This window comes from Bufo gargarizans, chromosome 3, assembly GCF_014858855.1.
Source record: "Bufo gargarizans isolate SCDJY-AF-19 chromosome 3, ASM1485885v1, whole genome shotgun sequence".
Classification (NCBI taxonomy): domain Eukaryota; kingdom Metazoa; phylum Chordata; class Amphibia; order Anura; family Bufonidae; genus Bufo; species Bufo gargarizans.
In genome coordinates, this window is record NC_058082.1 from 351,831,872 (window position 1) to 351,853,010 (window position 21,139).

Here is a 21,139-nt window from a genome sequence, read left to right on the forward strand (position 1 = left end):
TTAACTTTGCAACAGAACATGTAACTTAAACTTTTTGAACTGAACATTAACGTGTTTGCTTACTGTTTTTTTTTTTTGTTTTTTTTTTACCTTTATAGAACAAACCTCTCCTTCCCCATGGGTCAATGTGCAAAGCGCAAATCGCCCAAAGATGTGGCGAAGTGCGTTATGCACTTTGTCCCATGTGAAAGGAGACGTTTGCAGCAGCAGTGAGTGAATGGGCCCTAATAGCCCTGTCTGCCTATCCTGGTGAGTAGTGATGAGCGTCAGGGGTCATATTCGAATTCGCGATATTTCGCGAATATTTTTTAGAATATTCGTCGAAAATTTGAAAATTCACGATTTTTTAAAATAAAATAAAAATCGGCAAGGTAATGATTGTGTAATATGCAAATTTTTGTAATTAAAATTTTCGGATTCAAATTTTTATTGCGAATTTTTCAACTTACAGCTATTAAACAAAGAAGATTATAGCACTATTAGCTAAATTGCTCTATATTCGATTTTTTTAATATTCGCTATATTGCTATAACAGTTTTTTCGAATATTCGTAATATATAGCAATATAGCGAATAGTGCTATAATCATTTTTTTTATAGTTGTAATTTTTTTCCAATCTGGACTTCAGATGAGAAAAAACTTACAACTATTAGACAAAGAAGATTAGAGCACTATATTAGCTAAATTGCTCTATATTCGTTTTTTTTTTGAATATTCGCTATATTGCTATAACTTCGTTTTTTCGAATATTTGTAATATACTAAAACAAGAATATATAGCAATATAGCGAATATTCGAAAAAACGAATATAGAGCAATTTAGCTAATATAGTGCTATAATCTTCTTTGTCTAAGTTAAAAAATTCGCAATAAAAAATTTGAATCCGAAAATTCGAATTCCGAAAATTCGAATATTACACAATCCTTACACTGCCAATTTTTAAGAAAAAAAAAATCGTGCATTTTCGAATATGACCCCTGCCGCTCATCACTACTCCTAAAGTCAAGTATATTGCAGCCTTCTTATTGGCCCACAAGCTAGAAGCAGGAAGGGATCATGTTTACTGATTAAAAAAAATAAAAAATCGGAAAAAAATCGGAAAAAAATTCGAATTTTCAAAATTACAAATATATATATAACTATATTCGAAATATTCGCGAATTTTCGAAGTACCTATATTCGCGATAAAAATTCGAAATTCGAATATTCGTGATCAACACTACTGGTGAGATGATCCCTATGCTAATAGTGTACCTGTGAGTGGTGCTTCCGGAAACACTCTCCAAAGCATAGGGCAGGGTGGTCAGGACAGTCAGGACAGAAATAGCGGGTGTCACGCCTTATTCCACTCCTGCTACAGACACGACATCTTTTTCGGGGTGACGGTTGGGTTGAGGTACCAGGAACGACATTGGGGAAATGTCGCTCGTGTAGACGGCTAACTACACTGGTGGATGGGGCCACGGAACCTCCTGGGTACAGGAGGTTCTCGATGATCTCTTCCTGAAATTTGAGGAAGGATCCAGTTCTCCCAGCCTTACTGTAGAGAACAAAACTATTGTACAGAGCCAATTGAATTAAATATACAGACACCTTCTTATACCAGCGTCTGGTTCTGCGGGAAACTAAATACGGAGACAACATCTGGTCATTGAAGTCCACCCCTCCCATGTGGAGGTTATAGTCGTGGACTGAGAGGGGCTTTTCAATGACACGGGTTGCTCGCTCAATTTGTATTGTTGTGTCTGCGTGAATGGAGGAGAGCATGTAAACGTCACGCTTGTCTCTCCATTTCACCGCGAGCAGTTCTTCGTTACACAGTGCGGCCCTCTGCCCCCTTGCAAGACGGGTGGTAACGAGCCGTTGGGGGAAGCCTGCGCGACTAGTTCGCGCGGTACCACAGGCGCCAATCCGTTCTAGAAACAAATGCCTAAAGAGGGCCACACTTGTGTAAAAATTGTCCACATAAAGATGGTACCCCTTGCCGAATAAGGGTGACACCAAGTCCCAAACTGTCTTCCCACTGCTCCCCAGGTAGTCAGGGCAACCGACCGGCTCCAGGGTCTGATCTTTTCCCTCATAGATCCGAAATTTGTGGATATAGCCTGTGGCCCTTTCACAGAGCTTATACAATTTGACCCCATACCGGGCGCGCTTGCTTGCGATGTATTGTTTGAAGCCAAGGCGCCCGGTAAAATGTATAAGGGACTCGTCTACGCAGATGTTTTGCTCTGGGGTATAAATATCTGCAAATTTCTGGTTGAAATGGTCTATGAGGGGCCGAATTTTGTGGAGCCGGTCAAAAGCAGGGTGGCCCCTGGGACGGGAGGTGGTGTTGTCACTAAAGTGCAGGAAACACAGGATGGCCTCAAAACGTGCCCTGGACATAGCAGCAGAGAACATGGGCATGTGATGAATCGGGTTCGTGAACCAATATGACCGCAATTCATGCTTTTTTGTCAGGCCCATGTTGAGGAGGAGGCCCAGAAAAGTTTTAATTTCGGAAACTTGGACTGGTTTCCACCGGAAAGGCTGGGCATAAAAGCTTCCCGGGTTAGCGGTGATAAATTGTGTGGCATATCTGTTTGTTTCGGCCACAACTATGTCTAAAAGCTCTGCAGTCAAGAACAGCTCAAAAAATCCCAGAGCCGAACCGATCTGAGCTGTTTCAACCCGAACTCCAGATTGGGCAGTGAAAGGGAAAACTACAGGTGCGGCTGAAGTTGGGGACTGCCAATCAGGGTTTGCCAGGACCTCTGGGATTCTAGGGGCTCTACGGGCACGTCTTTGCGGTGGCTGCGACGGGGTCACTACTGCACGTGCCACCGTACCAGCTTCAACTGCCCTTCTGGTGCTCGCTACTTCACCAGATTGTACGGCAGTGCTGGTACTAGGTCCAGGGAGGGCTGGGCTGCTGGTGTATGCCTCACCACGTAATCCGACAGCACCAGCCCCACTCTGCTGCTCTTGAAGCGGATCCTGCCAACCTGTGGTCTAGCGACACGGGGCCGGGTACGCCTGGTGGTATCAGGGACCTCAGCCTCCTCGTCCGAACTTTGGGTCAGAGAGCAACTGCTTTCTACAGGTTCGTATTCTGACCCGCTGGATTCATCAGATGAGGGTTCCCACTCCTCATCCGACTGGGTCAGAAGCCTGTAGGCCTCTTCAGAAGAATACCCCCTGTTAGACATGTGGGCAACTAAATTTAGGGGTATTCCCTGAGACTACCCAAGAAAGAAAAAGCAAGCCTGTCTTACAAAGGGTAGGCTAGCGAAGTACCGGAGGCCGCTGCGGTTGATAAAAAATATCAAAACTGATTTTTTTTTTATCGCCGCAGTGCGTGTAAAGTGATTGTGCAGTGAACCCAAAAAAAAATTTTTGGGTGGAGGGAGAACTAAAGTGACACTAGTACTATTATAGATCTGACCGTGATCAGTTTTGATCACTTCCAGATACTATAAAAGTACAAATGCTTATTAGCGATACGCTAATCAGCGAATAACGGACTGCGGTGCGGTGGGCTGGGCGCTAACTGATTGCTAACTACCTAACCAAGGGGCCTAAACTATACCTAAAACCTAACGGTCAATACCAGTGAAAAAAAAAAGGGACAGTTTACACTGATCACTTTTTTCCTTTCACTAGTGAATGACAAAGGGGTGATCAAAGGGTTAATTGGGGTTCAGGGGGGTGATCTGGGGCTAAAGTGTGCTGTTTGGTGTACTCACTGTGAAGCCTGCTCCTCTGCTGGATCCAACCGACGAAAAGAACCAGCAGAGGAGCAGGCAGCCATATAACAGATCATATTTACAAATATGATCTGTTATCTGGCTTCTGATTGGATTTTTAAAAAATCAGCAACCTGCCAGCCAATGATCACGGCTGGCAGGTTGCTGACGAAATAGTCCTGAACGAAATGCCGCCGCGAACTGCGCATGCGCGGGCGCATATTCGTGTCATCTCGCGTCTCGCGAGATGACGCGTATATGCGTGACTGTGCGCAGCGCTGCCGCCTCCGGACCGCACATCTGCGTTAGGCGGTCCGGAGGTGGTTAATACTTCTGTACATTAAAGGGGTTGTCCCATGAAAAATATTCTACAGTTTTCAAACCAGCTCCTGGATCTGAATACTTTTGTAATTGCATTTGTCATCGCAATTCATGCGCTTTCCTTCTTCTTTGTGTGGTGCCAAATCAATGAGAAGTATTAGTATGTGCATGCCATACAGCTTTATAATGAGACCAAACACACTAGGTGGTTTCATGAAAGCATCTTCTCTCTTCCCTCAGTCATGGTACAAGAGACGCGCCCCTTTATTCACATTACATTGATTTAAATAGCAGACATGACATCACAAAAGGGGTGTTCCTTAAGAAGAGACTATTGGCTCCTTAACCTGATAGGAGTGGTTTCAGCAACTACAACTGTGTTCATAGGTATATTTGGAAACTGTAATGTAATCCCCTCTTCCCCTACCTTATTTACCTTAAACAAAAGAATGCACACATGGCTCAAACATCTGGCTTTCGGCCATCTTGTGGACAAAAATGTGTACTACAAAATAATGTTTCAAACCAGATGCACGACTCTCACAAATCCCTCCTTTTGCGGGAAATAGACCAAAGGTGAACAGGCAAAGTGAGGTACTCTCCCAACGCCCTAAACAGCGAAGAGCTGGACTTTCCTTATTGCTTCACCAGGTCCCCTCAACTCCCTTTCGGGTTTGCCTTCACCTTGTCCTATTTACCCCGCAACCATCAACAAGGTTTTATTTACTTCAGGATGGAATCATTTTTGTCTTTGACAGGGGCACAGCACACATACAGAGTATGGGCATGGATGTATTATACGTTTTTAAAAACAATTTTCCTAAAATGTAGAACTATATGGCAGCCTGTTAAAACCAAATTCTAAACGCATTGTAGTTGCTGAATCAGTTTCCAAAACATTATTCGTCCATGATATTAATTTCATAAGTTCTTCCATCAGTTCATTTGATAAAGTCCATCAGTTTCCCTCAGATCCTTGGTGATCCTTCCATCAGAGGCAATGTTGTCCTGGATGTAGAGGCAGCAGTTCCTGTAGACCCCTTCTTCTTCTGCTGTCAAGGACCAGTCGGTTCTGTAGAGTCATCACCGGAAAAGAGCTCAGTTGTTCCACCATTCCCTTCACAGCATCACAGGTGCAATTCACAAATCTGTTGATGACAATAGAGATGTTAACCCAATCCAATTTTTTTATTTATTTTTACTAATCATGGGAGTTAATGACTCAAATCCTGCAACTATCTGACTTTTTGCTTTAAATTAGTCAGAAACTCTACTACAGACTCCTATGGCATCCATGTATACACGTGAGTGAAAGGATGTAGGAGTGACCTCTTTTGTCTTGACCGGACATTGTTTTCTGATTTGATCCCACTCAGGAGGTGAGAATAGAACAAATGGCATCAGTACTTGATCAGGGTACATTGGCCACTTCATTCCACCTGCATCCTGGGTCGGAGTTTCAAATCTTCACACAATCACCAGATATCTGCGTTCATAAACCAACTGTCAGAGTAAACGTTAGAGTCACTACTCATCTCATTCAGCTGAATTATGTAAGAACAATATCCTGGAGGGAAAACACCAAAGGGCTTTCCTGTATAAAATCCTGTTTCTAAGGCCAGTTTGTCATATTTTTAAATAGGCCAAATATTTAATTGTCAATTATAGGTAAGGACGTAGGAGCCACAGATACGACTGAACTTTGAGGTTTCTCCCTCACCAACATTCTAGATTTGCCTAGGGGATCTTTGTCACTTACACAGGCTCCTAACACATATATCCTGTTAGATAGGATTTCTAATGGACAGGAACAGAGGATTACACTCATCATGTTTACAACTGTTTGGTGGTTTTCCCTTCAGGACAGTCATCCTTTGCAACAAACCTTCAGCTTTACCGACTCTAGAGGTAATTTCCACTGGTTTATATTCCCAACACTTCAGACTAGTACTCCATTCTGTTAATCTCCAATATCCACAGTTGGTATGGTCATATCTAAACACAATTACTATAGACTGGGTCAGTTCCAGTCACACAGATGTACTTATCAGACCAAAACCAAGTGTCCTATCTGTCATCTGTCTTACAGTCCACTATACTGCAAAAGTCAACTTAGTTGTTCCTGACTCATCTTGATAATATAACACTGTTGGAATTTGATTTGACTGTGATTTCCCTTTTGTACAATATGGAACAAACAATAAGGCATGAAACAACATTATGGCCCTTATAGTCCTGGCACTTGAGTGCAATACGATCGGTTTCTCCTTGCAATTCGACAGCAGTGGCGGCGGTCATCAGGACTTGATGTAGATCTTCAAACCGTAGCTCTAGGACTTTCCACCCGTTTCTTGTTTCACCACTACCCAATCTCATGATTGTAAAGGATGAATCGCTTCTATACAGTCTGGATTCTAGGAAACAACTAAAACTTGGAAATATACATTAGACAATTCATTTGTGCAACAGACATCATCATTTTGGAAAACTACTATGCTGCATCTGGAACTATTGGGGAAACAGACACCTAATCCCGGAGCATTCCCAAAGAGTACTTCATAAGGACTTGGACATATCTTCCGGTTAGATGTGTACCGGATGGAGAAAAGCCCCAGGGGTAGGTACTCTCACCTCAGTCAATATCTTTTAGCTGTAGCCTTTGCTACAGGCCAAATCTCCGAATATCCTGGAAAGAGATCAATATAGACACAGACATATTCACACTGTTCCACCTTTGTTCTGAATGTAGTCAATCCGCAGTCTCTGAAATGGGTAAGATGACCTGGGCATATGCCTTCCTGGAACTCCCATAGTTCTCCCATCATTATTACAGTATTCATCTTCAACTAACCTAGTGGCAGTATTGTTGAACCCAGGAGCCACCCACCACAGAACCCAATCACACCTCTCTTGATTTGCCTATGTTCTAAATCCATCCTCTTTAGGTAGAGGGCCCTCTGAAGGAAGAGTTTATTACCAACTCTCCAGAGTCCAATCATCACTTCTACCTTTATCCTTTGATGTTTCCTTTCAGCCCTTGTAACCTGTATCTGAAAAAGACTAACTTTTGGAAGTCCACTGGCCCTAAGCCATCCTGTATCACACAGACTTCCACTTAACGTAAACTTCAGGTAATAGGTTAGCCTCTACCTTCTCAGGCAGCATCAGGGCATCAAACATCTTTCATGCACTCGGCATTCATTATTGATGGGCTTACCCATGGATCAAACAAAATCTCTGCTTCACCAGATTAGACCATAATAATGAGGGATATCGAAGGCATACCTGGATGTTAGTAGTCTTACCCTCAGCCATCTTACCAACCTCAGCGAGTGTCTTCAGCTCTGTCTCCTGCACTAACATTGCTGGAGCGAGTGGTTCTTTCTTGACAACATCAGATTAAGTAGGAACAGCATATCCTGTCCGAGATGATCCATCTTCCAAGAACCTGAAATTATCTACCAGAAACTCAAAAATTTGGTTATTATTGGAGACAGGCATGTGAATTTTTATTTACAGAGGTGGGAAAGTATTTTTATTTATTACTCCCAGAAGGCCCTACTACTACTCCCCCCCTCCAGATGCAGCAGAATAGTTGGATCTAATTTTGCACACCCTTAAGACGGCAATTAATTGGTGAGAGGAGTAGGAATTGCATTAGTATATTGTATAGAATAATAAATCCAGTATTTGATTCAGGGTTGTTAATTCTCTATGGGCGTTTTATTTGAAGGGGCTGAATATTAGTAGCTCCTCCCACAGGCGAGGAAGTGGGCAAGTTCATCCAAAGTCTTCCTTCCCCCCTCTAGTGGGGAGGACTGATAGGCATCCACACCTGCCTTAGGCCTTTGATTGATTTAACTTTAGCAAAATGGAGGGACAAAATGAACTTCTCTCAAGCCTAGCCAACACGTGACCTTTCTAGATGATTCTTAAACCCATCCACAAAAGCAGCACTTAGGATTTTCTCATGCATATCTAAAGTAAACTCAAAAATCCAAATCCACCCAACTTTCCTGGAGTCTAGTGAAAACTTTCTCCACACTCTATGTCCTGTCCTGATGACAATGTGACTGACTAATCACCTAATTGCTTCCTCCCAGACTCAATGATCTTCATTATGCAGTAAATCCCCAGCTCTACATTGGACTACATTTTTCAAATCTCACCAATAACAGATGTTACTACTGGGAGTGATAGATGTCATACATCATACAATGATGCAGATATCCCTACACTTTCACTCATATCTGAATAAGGACTAAGAATGGGTGAAACCTTAGATTGATAGGATTGGACACTTCCAATTGGCATCATAGGAATGATCTCTGCAGGCACATTTTAAACTGTTGGGACATACAATCTGGAAAGGTTATTTTTGCAAACATCATTGGATCTAATCCAGTGCTGGGAACTATGATAGGAATTGTGTCCTGTCTTTGAGATCCTCAAACAACACACTTTATTATCTTCACAGTCTGCAGATGCATTACTAATTACCAGCCCCCATCCCCCCCCTAACCCCCAAATGGAGGGGAGTTGAATTACTGAGCACAGAGGGGGATGTGAAAGGGATGGAGGGAGTAGAAGACACAGTGGGGGGTGCTGATAAACACATTCCAGTACATGGTGTAGAGGAGGGCTGACACATGGATTGTTTGTTGGACCACAAAACCCAGGATTACTTACAACAGAGGTGGTGGGGGAAGGGATGCCGCATGGCAAACTGTCCTGTTCTTTGTTCCTTATCACATCCAAATCCTCCATCTTACTATACCAATATTGACCATTCTTCTCAATTTCTTTCAATACACTTATCCACAAACTTTCATTTAATCTACCGGTTTCTGGCATCTCAATTGCACACATGAACGATTTTAACTTCATAACTGCAACTTTAGTTTCGATATGCAGCCTCTAGGGGGAACTCTTACACAATACTACGTATTTCCGGTTAATACCGGAAATCGCTGCTACTTAGTATGACAGATTATTCCTAACTGAAACTTTTCCTTTCTTTCTTTCATCAACTGAGCTGCTGTTAACATCTCCTCACTATATCCTGTAACATTAGAATTACCCATCATTGTAGGGCACCAACTTAACAATATCTGCTTATCAAACCCGCAAACTTAAGCGTAGTTGCACAAAGCTCAAACGGTATCCGATTACTATAAGTAATCGCCACCGAACCCACTAACTTAAGTGCAGTTGCACAAAGCTCAAATGATATAATAGTATTGAACCCACAATCTCTCTTGTGCAGGGCACCAACTTAATAACCTCCAATTGCTTATTACTACTATGCAATTGGTGTTAATCCTACACACTCATGAGGACCCCTGGTCACTACTCATGAGTCTTCAAACACTCTCGTCAGAGCATTGGTCCAAGACTCTCTCTTATCAGAACTTGGCTGAGATCCAATTCTACGTCACAGGATATCCGACTCAGCTGTCTAACAACTTCCGTTTAGTTTCAGCATGTTCCAATATTTCAACAGGTTCTTTCTAACGGACAGATCAGCTATAATTTGAACCCTTATATCGCAATAACACCAATTCAACTCTTAAGAACCCACAAAAGCGGAAGTTTCAGAGGAGATTCGTAAGAAATAAAGCTTTCTTACCTTGCTAGCGTATGATCTCGTCTGATGGTTCCGTTTAAGTCGCTCTCGTAACGTTTGAATCGGAAGTTACGCAAGCTGTCTGCCCCACGTTGGGCGCCAATTTGTCATCGCAATTCATGCGCTTTCCTTCTTCTTTGTGTGGTGCCAAATCAATGAGAAGTATTAGTATGTGCATGCCATACAGCTTTATAATGAGACCAAACACACTAGGTGGTTTCATGAAAGCATCTTCTCTCTTCCCTCAGTCATGGTACAAGAGACGCGCCCCTTTATTCACATTACATTGATTTAAATAGCAGACATGACATCACAAAAGGGGTGTTCCTTAAGAAGAGACTATTGGCTCCTTAACCTGATAGGAGTGGTTTCAGCAACTACAACTGTGTTCATAGGTATATTTGGAAACTGTAATGTAATCCCCTCTTCCCCTACCTTATTTACCTTAAACAAAAGAATGCACACATGGCTCAAACATCTGGCTTTCGGCCATCTTGTGGACAAAAATGTGTACTACAAAATAATGTTTCAAACCAGATGCACGACTCTCACACATGCATAATTTTTTTTCGCATAGCCACTGAGTTATTAAATAAAATGTATTTGTACAGCGCCACCTGCTGTTAGTTTTTGTTTCCTATTTATTTGACCTGCTCACTGAGAAGGCCGCAGATACTCAGTTTCATCCTTCAACTGCCTCCTGAGCTGTGATAAGGAGAACTGAAACACCCCGTAGCTGCAGCAGAAAAGACACTCCCCTTTAGCTGCCAGCTTGATATAAATCTAGCAGAACAATGAATGTGGAGAGCCCTGGATCCATGTGAGGTACTGGGCTGATACTAGCTTTGATACAAAAAGACTGTTATGTACTATATGATGTCTGATTTTAATTTTTTACATTAGTCATGGGATAACCCCTTTAAATTAATGTGCGCAACATTTGGCGGAGGTTTGGAGAGAGAGGTGTTAATGAATTGATTAGTGACCCCACTGTTCTCGGATATCACCAATGTACTCTGGTGCTGGACTGTGGCATTATCCAGTGGAAACATAATTTAAACATCATAAAGTACCAGGAAACAATATACAGAGAACACTTAAGGGTCCATTCACACGTCCGTATGTGTTTTGCGGATCCGCACATCGCCGACACTCATAGAAAATGCCTTTTCGCGTCCGCAATTGCAGACAAGAATAGGACATGTTCTATTTTTTTTGCGGATCCGGAAGTGCGGACAGCACATTTCGGCCCCATTGGAAATTAATGTGTCCACACCTGTTCCTGGAAGGGATGCAGACGCATTTTGCGGATGTGTGAATGGACCCTAAAACAAATCAATTTTCTTATCTATGCCTAAGAGACTTAATGAGATGTTGAGATGGGAATACCTCTTCAAGGAATAGATTTGATGAGAAAGGTAATGTAAAATGACAGTGGCTTTAAAACAAATTACGTGACATGCATATAAAATCTTGCTTTGTAAATGTAGATAACCTGTCCTCATAAAATGCAATGCAATCTGCAGGCAGCATGTTAGAGTTAGGAGAGGTTCAGCAGACTGATATAGCATATAGTTTTGTGGGGAAAAAATTCAGTAAGGCCAGGTTCTCATCACCTTTTTGTTTCCGTTCTTCTGATCTGTCAGAAGTATAGAAAAAAAAATAAAAAAAATTGATGCTTTATTTTAAGTATCAGTTATTCTCATTTTGCATCTGTTTTAGCCATTTCTGTCTCTGATCTGTTATTTTAGATGGAAGAAAAGGTTCTTTGGGAAGGACAATGAAATCAGAAATGGCAGATATTTAAATATAGAAATTACTAGCAGAAGGACCCGCCTTCGCATGGGTATATTTAAACTATTTAATTTAATGTTTGTGTGTGTCGTTAAAATATATAGACAATATCCCCCATAACAGTGACCTCTTCAGCCCCCCGCCCCCTTAACAGTGAACTCCACAGTCCCCCACCCCTTAACACCCGTCCCTTTAAAGGGAGACCTCCACTGTACCCTGCTCCCTTAACAGTGACTTCACAGTACCCTGCTGCCATAACAGCGACCTCCACAGCAGTTGCTCCTTTAATAGTGGCCCCTGCCCCCTTAACTGTGACCTCCACAGAGCCGCCCCTTTAACAGTGACCTCCACAGCGGCCTGCCCCCTTAACAGTAACATTCATAATGAATGCCCCTTTAACAGTGACCTCCACAGTAGCTGCCCCTTTAATAGTGGCCCTGTCCCCTTAACAGAGACCTCCACAGCGCACTGCCCCTTTAAAGTTAGGGCTACACGATGACATTTTTATAATGATAGGCTATGGTGTCGCACTGCGACATGCTGTGACTGCAACACGACAATCGCAGTGCAACACCATAGACTATAATTATAAAAATTGCCACGAGACATGATTGTGGCGCAACACATGTAGTAGTGTAGTTGTGCCCGATATGTCGTGCGAATTATTGTCGTCTTGTAGCCCTAGCCTAAAGCTGACCTACAGCAGTGAAGAAAAATGCCTGGGTTGTTAGGGAAACCTGGAGTAAAACTGTGTGTATGTGACCGTGTGTATGGCAGTTGGGATATGATTGAAAGACTTGTAGGCTTCTACTGGCTAATGCAGGTAATTTTTTGGGAATATCTCATACGTCCTAGAGAGCTGAGACCCGGTATAAAACCTTTCGGGACACCTGATATACCTGTTTGCCAAATTTGGTAAAGATCGGTCCAGTCGTTTGATCGCGCATAAAAAACAGACAGACAAACTCATTTTTATATATATACTAGCAGATGGACCTGGCTTTGCACGGGTATATTTCATCTTTCTTTTTTTGTTTCCGCGTGTCGTAAAAAGATATCAACAGTTTCCCCCATAACAGTGACCTCTACAGTACCCACTCCAACAGTGACCTCCGCACTGCCTGCCCCTTTAACAATGACTTCCACAGTGCCGCCACTTTAATAGTGACCTTCACATTGTCTGTCCCTTTAATAGTGCCCGCCCCTTTAACAGTGACCTCCGCAGTGCCCGCCCCTTTAACAGTGACCTCCACAGCAGTGCCCACCCCTTTAACAGTGACCTCCACAGCAGTGCCCACCCCTTTAACAGTGACCTTCACAACACCCCCTGCCCCTTTAACAGTGACCTCCACAACACCCCCTGTCCCTTTAACAGTGACCTCCACAACACCCCCTGCCCCTTTAACAGTGACCTCCACAACACCCCCTGCCCCTTTAACAGTGACCTCCACAACACCCCCTGCCCCTTTAACAGTGACCTCCACAACACCCCCTGCCCCTTTAACAGTGACCTCCACAACACCCCCTGCCCCTTTAACAGTGACCTCCACAACACCCCCTGCCCCTTTAACAGTGACCTCCACAACACCCCCTGCCCCTTTAACAGTGACCTCCACAACACCCCCTGCCCCTTTAACAGTGACCTCCACAACACCCCCTGCCCCTTTAACAGTGACCTCCACAACACCCCCTCCCCCTTTAACAGTGACCTCCACAGCACCCCCTCCCCCTTTAACAGTGACCTCCACAGCACCCCATCTCCTTAACAATGGCCTCTGCAGCAATCTGCCCCTTAACACTTACCTCCATAGCATCCTGCTTTCAGACTCCCTGTCCTCAATCCGGTGCAGGGCCTGGACGGACACAGGGATGTTCTTTTGAACAGTTCACACTCAGACAGCAGCACTGTGCTGTCTGAGCATGAGCTGCAGAGAGAAAGTCATCCTCCCTCAATCCCCTGCAGCTGACAGAAGTTGATTTTTACATTAATTTTTTTTTAAACCCTGTCAGCTGCGGAGTGGGTGTGGGATAGCAAGACCTGGAGGTGGCCAACCTACCTGCCCCCGAACTGCGACCTCAACAGCACTCCACTCCCTTAACAGTGTCATCCACAGCTCCCTGCCCTTTTACAGCTGACCTACAGCAGTGAAGAAAAATGGCTGGGTTGTTATGTAAACCTGGTGTAAAACTGCATGTATGTGGAGACTGTCCTTAGCTACTATCAATTTCAACGAAACTTGATAGACACCAATAGAAGCTTACAGGTCCTTCTGCAAGCTTCTATTGGCTGATAAGGGACATGTGACCGTGTGTATGGCAGTTGGGATATCAAGAGAAAGACCTGCAGGCTTCTATTGGCTAATGTAGGTCATGTGATGTGCTATATTTGCATTTTTTTGGGAATATCTCAGGAACGGTACGTGCTAGAGAGCTGTGACGCCCCCCCCCTACAAGTTTTCTTTCCAGGTAGCAAGGGATGTGTCTATCAAGTTTCGTTGAAATTGATGGTTGCGTTTTTGAGTGATCATGGAACATACAAACATACATACATATATCTCCTTTTTTTTCAGTTTTACTGAATCTTTTTTCACACAAATATCAGTCAGCTCATGTTTTCCTGCTCTTTAACATGCTGCCTTGCAGATTTATATTGCATTTCGCAGTGACAGGTCCTCTTTATGGTCATAACCGTTTGTGAATGCAGAAACTCTTAACATACCGTATTTGCCATAAAGAATGGGAGTAAGCACTATGGTGTGAAACTAATTTGTATTTGTTGCTTATATTTATTCATGTGTCATAGTTTTGTTGGAGAAATGTCTGTGACTGAAAATTTATTAAATTTATTTTAATTTTGTTGTTTTTACAGCAAGCACATAGGCGCTAGGGTCAATCGCCCAAATTCCCACAACAAATATGCATATGCAAATATGCACACGGCCATAGCCATTTTTGGGGACATGCAGATGCAGACAGCACACGGTGTGATGTCCATATCTTTTGCGGCCCCATTGAAATCGGTGAGCGGCAGGGGCAATATTCGAATTTGCGATATTTTGCAAATATTTGGGCGAATATTCGTCATATATTCGTGAATTTGAGAATTTAATCTCCAGTCATTTTTTTGCTTGATTGCAAAAATCTGAAATTGGAAAATTGGCAATAAAAATTTGCGATACGAAAAACTACTCCTAAAGTCAAAGATATTGCAGCCTTCTCATTGGCCGACAAGCAAGAAGCAGTGAGGGATCATGGATACTGATCTAGAATATTTGCGATTAAGAAGATATAGCACTATATTCTAGATATTAGTGAATTCTCGAAATGCCAATGTTCACAATAAAAATTCACAATTAGAATATTCACGATCAACACTAATGGAAATGAATGGGTCCGCATCTGATTTGCAAAAAATGCAGATCGGATGCAGACCAAAATTAGTCGTGTACGTGAGCCCTAACTCATTTGATGATGGTTTGGTAAATTATATGTGTGTATGTATTAAAAATATCATACAATTATTATTTTTTTTTGTAGAGGCTAGTCAGTATGAACATGCCGTTAAACAGTGATGGAACTGTTACATTCAATGCCACTTTATTTTCACTAGTGAGAACAGCATTAAAGATAAAAACTGAAGGTAAGCTATTTGTTCAACTTCTCTTATTTTGTAACTTTACTGCCATATTTCAACAATCTTCTATATGAACTGTGATCAAAGCTATATGGGAGTTATCACTTATTGTAACGGCAGTGGGTGTGGAACAACAATGACAACTTACCAGTTTACTTTGTGCTAAACCTAAGGAAGTTGTCCTGGTGGTTCCCTGGTATTCTCCCTTTAACCCCTATACAGAGATATGGACTTTGCTGCAGGGAACCAACCAGGCTGCTACCTCCTGGAGTAGGCCTGGGGTAGTTGACAGCTGACCCACAGAGGTCAGAGACATTGGTGTGAAGCACTAAGGACTCAGGAAAAAGACAGTCTGAACACAGTTTAAGATCAGTGCAGGCTGAGTACATGATTCGTCCAGGTAGCAGTTCCAAGGTTGGGGCAGACAGCAAGGAGCAGAATCGGTAGACAGGCAAGGTACAGTATATGGGTAGTCAGAAAAGAGATAACAACTTCTCTGGTTACTAGAGACTACAAAACCTTAAAGTTCAGTCAAGGAGGTGGAACTACAGCCCAGCTAAATAAGGAGACTGATCAGCAACTTAACCAGCAGATGGACAGGAGGCAGGAGGAAAGGATAAATTCTCACAATGCTGAAAGGAGCACTGAGCACTAGTCCCAATGCACACAGGGAGAGAGGAGCACCACTCACCACTGCCTGGGACAAGAGGACAGCAGCAGGCATGGGGTATCGGCATGACACTTATTACATGTCTAACCTAAAATAAATGGCTATTTCTTGAAGTGTAACTCATTACAACTTTAAAAAATGTGTAGGGAAAGCAGCTTTTGTAATATATTTTATCAGAAAATGTGTCATTTTTATTTAAAAACACCTCCCTCTAAAGGGCACCCATGGCAACTCCCTAACTGAGCATTGTGAAGGAGAATTCATATTTAGCATCTACTTGGGGAGCTTGCTGGTCCCAACAGAAATATAAAGAACAAGAAGAAATCTGGTAAAATGACACCTAAGCAGCTGTTAGCAGATGTTAAGTAATCTACAGAATGATTTCTCTCATACTTTGGTGCATAACACAATGTGAAATCCCTATAGAGTGTATTCCCACTGTGTATACATAAAGTATGACTCTGTTATTGAGAGCCATGGGTATGAGTATCAGTGCTCTTTGTGAGCCCATGGACATGAACCTTATTGACTGTTTCTGCAGCATCTTTGTTACCTACATATGGTGCTGCTGACTTGTCTTTATATGACCTAAATTCTGTTAATTATCTGCTAGTGTGGGGGGCAATCATGTTTTTTACAGGTAACACACTTTTAACAAGATTACAATCCTAACCTTTCACATTCAATTTTCAATAGGTGGCTCCACAACACCTCTCCCTCAACAGCTAAAATGGGAGTTGGTGTTGGGCGAACACCGTGATGTACCGAGCATCGCTATGCTCGAGTTTCCTCCCTGCGCGTTTGTTGGCTACTATGCAGCCAATAATCATACAGGGAAGTACTGCTGTAGCCATGTTGGTTACTGGCATTACAGTGATTGGCTGGCCAGAACGCGTCATCAGGGGATGATGTGGATGAGACACAGTTGTCAATAAGTGAAGTTCTTGTTAGGTCAACAAGTCAGGAAGATGTCCAGAGTGAGGAAGTGGAAGAGGAGGTGGTGGACGATGAGATCACTGACCCAACCTGGGAAGGTGGCAAGCCGAGCGAAGACAGCAGTACAGAGGTGGAGGGATCCGCAGCACTGCAACAGGCTAGAAGAGGCAGTGGGGTGGCAAAAGGGAGAAGGCGGGCCACACCAAACAGGCCCACAACTGTTCCCCAGAGCACCCTCTTGTGGCAATCTCCCTTGCTAAGGGATAGCCGTTCCGCAGTCTGGCTCTATTTTGAGGAAAGTGCTGACGATAAAAGAATTTTAATTTGCAACTTGTGCTGTACCAAAATGAGCAGGGGAGTGAACACTAGCAACCTCACCACCACCAGCATGATCCAGCTCAAGGCATCAAAGCACCCTAATAGGTGGGCAGAATGCCTGGGTCCACAATCTGTGTCTGAGGGTCACACCACTGCCTCCTCTTCCCCTGTGTTACGTGCTGGCCAATCCCCTGACCAAGACGCAGGTCCGGATGCCTGCCGCCCTGCACCTGGACCTTCGCAAGCCCCACATCCACTTCTGTGTCCCAGCGCAGTGTACAGATGTCCATACCCCAGGCCTTTTAACGAAAGAGCAAATACCCAAACGCCCACCCACAGGCCATAGCACTAAATGCACATCTTTCTAAATTGCTGGCCCTGGAAATGTTACCATTTAGGCTTGTGGACACTGAGGCAGCCTGATGGTGGTGGTCGTCCCTCGTTACTCAGTCACCAGCCTCCACTATTTTTCCTGGTGTGCCATCAATACCTTACACCAGCATGTGTCCCGTAACATCACCCATGCCCTGACCAACACAGTTATTGGGAAGGTCCTCTTAATGACGGACACATGCTTAAGTGTATCACAGAAAAAAGGATTCAAATGATTTAGCCGAATCACGTTACAAATTAGGTCAGGTTTAGCACAGGAAAATAGCGTGACTTAAAATATACCTTTTATTATTCAAGTAATGGGTATTAGTACAAAAAGTACCTATTAATGAACGATACGTGACGTAATCCCCTAAGGGAAGATATCACTGATGAAGCAGCGGGGGAAAAAGGAGGATGATGAGGGGACCTCAGGGGATGCTATCCCTGTAATACCCTAGTCTATCCTCAGCCCAGGGTCACCCCCTGATGGTGGAGGTTCCCTGTCCCCGTGCCTAATCCTAGAGCATCCCTGTTAAACCCCTATCAACAAGGGATATAACATACAAGTTAGATGAACAAAGATGTTTCAGAAATATATAAGTATATATATATTTGTGGTCAGTACCTATGATTAGAAGATGCCCAACCACCACCCCTCTACCTAATAGGCCTGAGGTGTGCCTTGGCCTCACTAGGTCGGTATGCCTGAAAAAGGGGGCATACTCTGATTGTGACGATTGAATGACTGAATGAAAAATGGGAATGGGTGGGCAGGGAACGTCCGAATGCCAACGTGCTGCCTGAGTGAGCCGGACCGCTTAAGATAGGTACCGGCCCCTCCCACAAATCCAGGCTAGCCTGCAGCCAGCCTTAACACTTGTGGTCAGTACCTATGATTAGAAGATGCCCAACCACCACCCCTCTACCTAATAGGCCTGAGGTGTGCCTTGGCCTCACTAGGTTGGTATGCCTGAAAAAGGGGGCAAAGACCCACCAGTGAGGGAAGGATTGGCCTGACGTGTTACTCTGCCAGTGAACTGAACGCCTAGACCAGCTCCGCCTGTGGCTCCGGGATGTACCGTACAAAGCACCCCGAGCGCCAGCGCCCCAAGTGTTTGATGATATGCACTGGGACCCCTTGCTTGGATGCTGCTGATGCTGCCCCGATGCGGAAAGAATGCCTCGAGAATTGCACCGGATTTAACCCTGCATTGGTCAACAGGATTCAGATATGCTTGATGAACGTCAGTGGACCGTCAGGAAATGGGAGTAACGGGTCGGTGGGGCTGTGCAGCCTAATGGCCAGCAAGAGGTTGTCCAAGACTGTCACTGGACACCACGCATTTGTGGTCTGAAAGAACTTTACTACATGGCCGGGACCAACCTGCCTGGTTTTGTTGTGAGGCAACTGTAAGGGATAGTTACTGCCCACCCTAACTAAATCATCCTTTGCGGAGAGCCACCGGCCCTTGTCTGGCCTGAGTCACTTCACCTGCTCTTAAGAACCCGTAAAATGCCAAGTACATTGCAGCTTTAATCACCAGGCTGGGAAGGACTCCGAATGGTGACAATGTGAGAACTTCCGACAGACTACAAAACATGTCCCCCGTAACAGGTCGACGGACCGACTTGTCCGTGACCTGGCTTTTTTGAATGCCTCTGAGTATGGCCTTGATCGGGTGAGCCAAAAATATAGAGGGTCTATCAGGCTCTTGAAGTGCCAAAAAATGCTGCACCCCTGCCAGATATAGCCTAATAGTATTGTAGGATAGAGCCAATACCGAATGACAATATGACACGAAAGCCACCATATACTTGACCTGACCAATGTCACCCCTGGGATATGACAACTGAAAGTCTGAGAAAACCACCCACGCTCGGCGATATGACCTCAATGTACTGGTCGACAAAGACTTTGTAATGAGTGAACTGGCGACCACCATCAGAGAGTCTAGTCCAAGACCAGCAGCCGCCAGTCCGGTACCGGGGTGCCCACTGAGTCTGCTTCTGGGTTCTGTAAGAAAAAGCGTGAAAAATCAAAACGAGATAAAGCATCAGCTGCAATATTGCTGACCCCGTCCAAAAACAGGGCATGAAAATGAAACCCCTGTTCCAGGGCTATCCAGGTCAACCTACGCATGAAAGACATGATGAGTAACAATTTAGATCTACCCTTGTTAATGATCTCTGCAGTCGCCATGTTGTCAGTGTGGAAAACCACCGTGTGACCCGACCACCTATGCCCCCAAACTATAGCAGCTGCTACGATAGGATAGCTCTCGAACAATGCCGACGTCTGAGAAAACCCTGGCATCTGTAGTACATGCGTGGGCCATGAGCCAGCGAACCAATGTGAGCCAAATATGGCCGTGAAACCTATCGAGGCAGCTGTGTCTGAAAATACGTGTGGAGAATCAGAAGTGGCCTTTGGAATGAACATGGAAATGCCATTCCACCCGCTGAGAAATCTGTCCCACATGAACAGATCTGCTCGGGCGTTGGCATTAAGATGCACTGATGCGTCCAAATCACTGGTCTGTTGTAGTAAGACTAACAGTCTTGAAATAAATGATCTACCCTGAGGAATGATCCTCATGGCAAAGTTTAACATACCCAACAAAGACTGCAATTCTCTCTTGGTGCAAACCTGAGACATGAGCAACGAACGGACACCTGACTTGATCCTGTCGAGTTTGTCTTGTGGCAGACTGGCTGACATGTCATGTGAATCCAGGGAAATCCCCAAGAACGTGACAACTTGCGCAGGCCCTTCTGTTTTGTGGGCAGCCACCAGAATGTTTAACTCCTTGAAAACTTGCAAGAGAACCTGCAAGTCAACAGGCGCCCGTGAGGGTTCTTCTATCAACAGAAAATCATCCAGGTAGTGAATGACATTCTGGCAACCCCGTACTTCAAACAAAATCCATTCCAGAGCCTGCGCTAACTTATCAAACAGACTGGGGCTGCTCTTGGAACCAAACGTCAACTTGGTGGCGAAATAGTAAGCATCTCTCCATTTGATGCCATGCCACTGCCAGAGAGATGGGCTAATGGGCAGCAGTTTGAACACATCAGAGACATCTGCTTTGGACAGCCAAGCACCCTTGCCTGTCTGTAGAATGACCTGGATAGCCTGGTCCACGGAAGTATACTTCAACGAAAATTCCTCAGACGGAATCAATGAGTTAAGACTTGGAACGTGGGAAGAATGTGGAGCAGACAAATCATAAATCAAACGAAATTTATTGGAGTATTTTCCCTGCACCACCTCCACCGGGCTCACCCTCCATGTGCAAAAAGGAGGGGACTGGAAAGGACCAATTATGAAGCCCTTTTCCAGCTCACTTGCCAACAGCAGATCCACCAGATCAGCATGTTTAGAAGCAGACTGCAGGTTGGGGCATTCATAAGTCTGCTGTGGCAAGGTGATGAGCCCAGTGTGGAACCCCTGTGCAAACCCTTCCACCAGAAAAGCGCGGAACGGCTGAACCGGATGAAGCTGCAGCAGCTGGTCTAGTACCTCCACATTCACCCGGCTCGGTCATGCCGGCTTCAAGGTGCAGAGCGTGACCGGATGTGCCCTGAAACATGTGGCACAGATATGCAGGAGCCTGCACTGGCTGAAATTGCAGATGGCATAGTTAAAGTTGTTGCAGAGCTGGGCTTTCCCCAAGTAATGAATGGGTCTCCTCAGCTTGTCAAACTGGGTTGACTGCTGGCTAGGACCTGGGTTGATC

At 44.3% G+C, this 21,139-nt stretch overlaps 1 protein-coding gene across 4 annotated transcripts in view; it reads left to right on the plus strand.

Moving 5' to 3' along the window:
• Nucleotides 1-21,139, plus strand: part of CACNA1S (calcium voltage-gated channel subunit alpha1 S) — a 1,015,758-nt gene that overhangs the window by 758,748 nt on the left and 235,871 nt on the right. For all 4 annotated transcript variants that reach the window (XM_044287793.1, XM_044287791.1, XM_044287794.1 and 1 more), the window contains exon 36: nt 15,007-15,109. In XM_044287793.1, the coding sequence (XP_044143728.1) occupies nt 15,007-15,109 (103 nt within the window). The remainder of the gene's footprint in view (nt 1-15,006; nt 15,110-21,139) is intronic.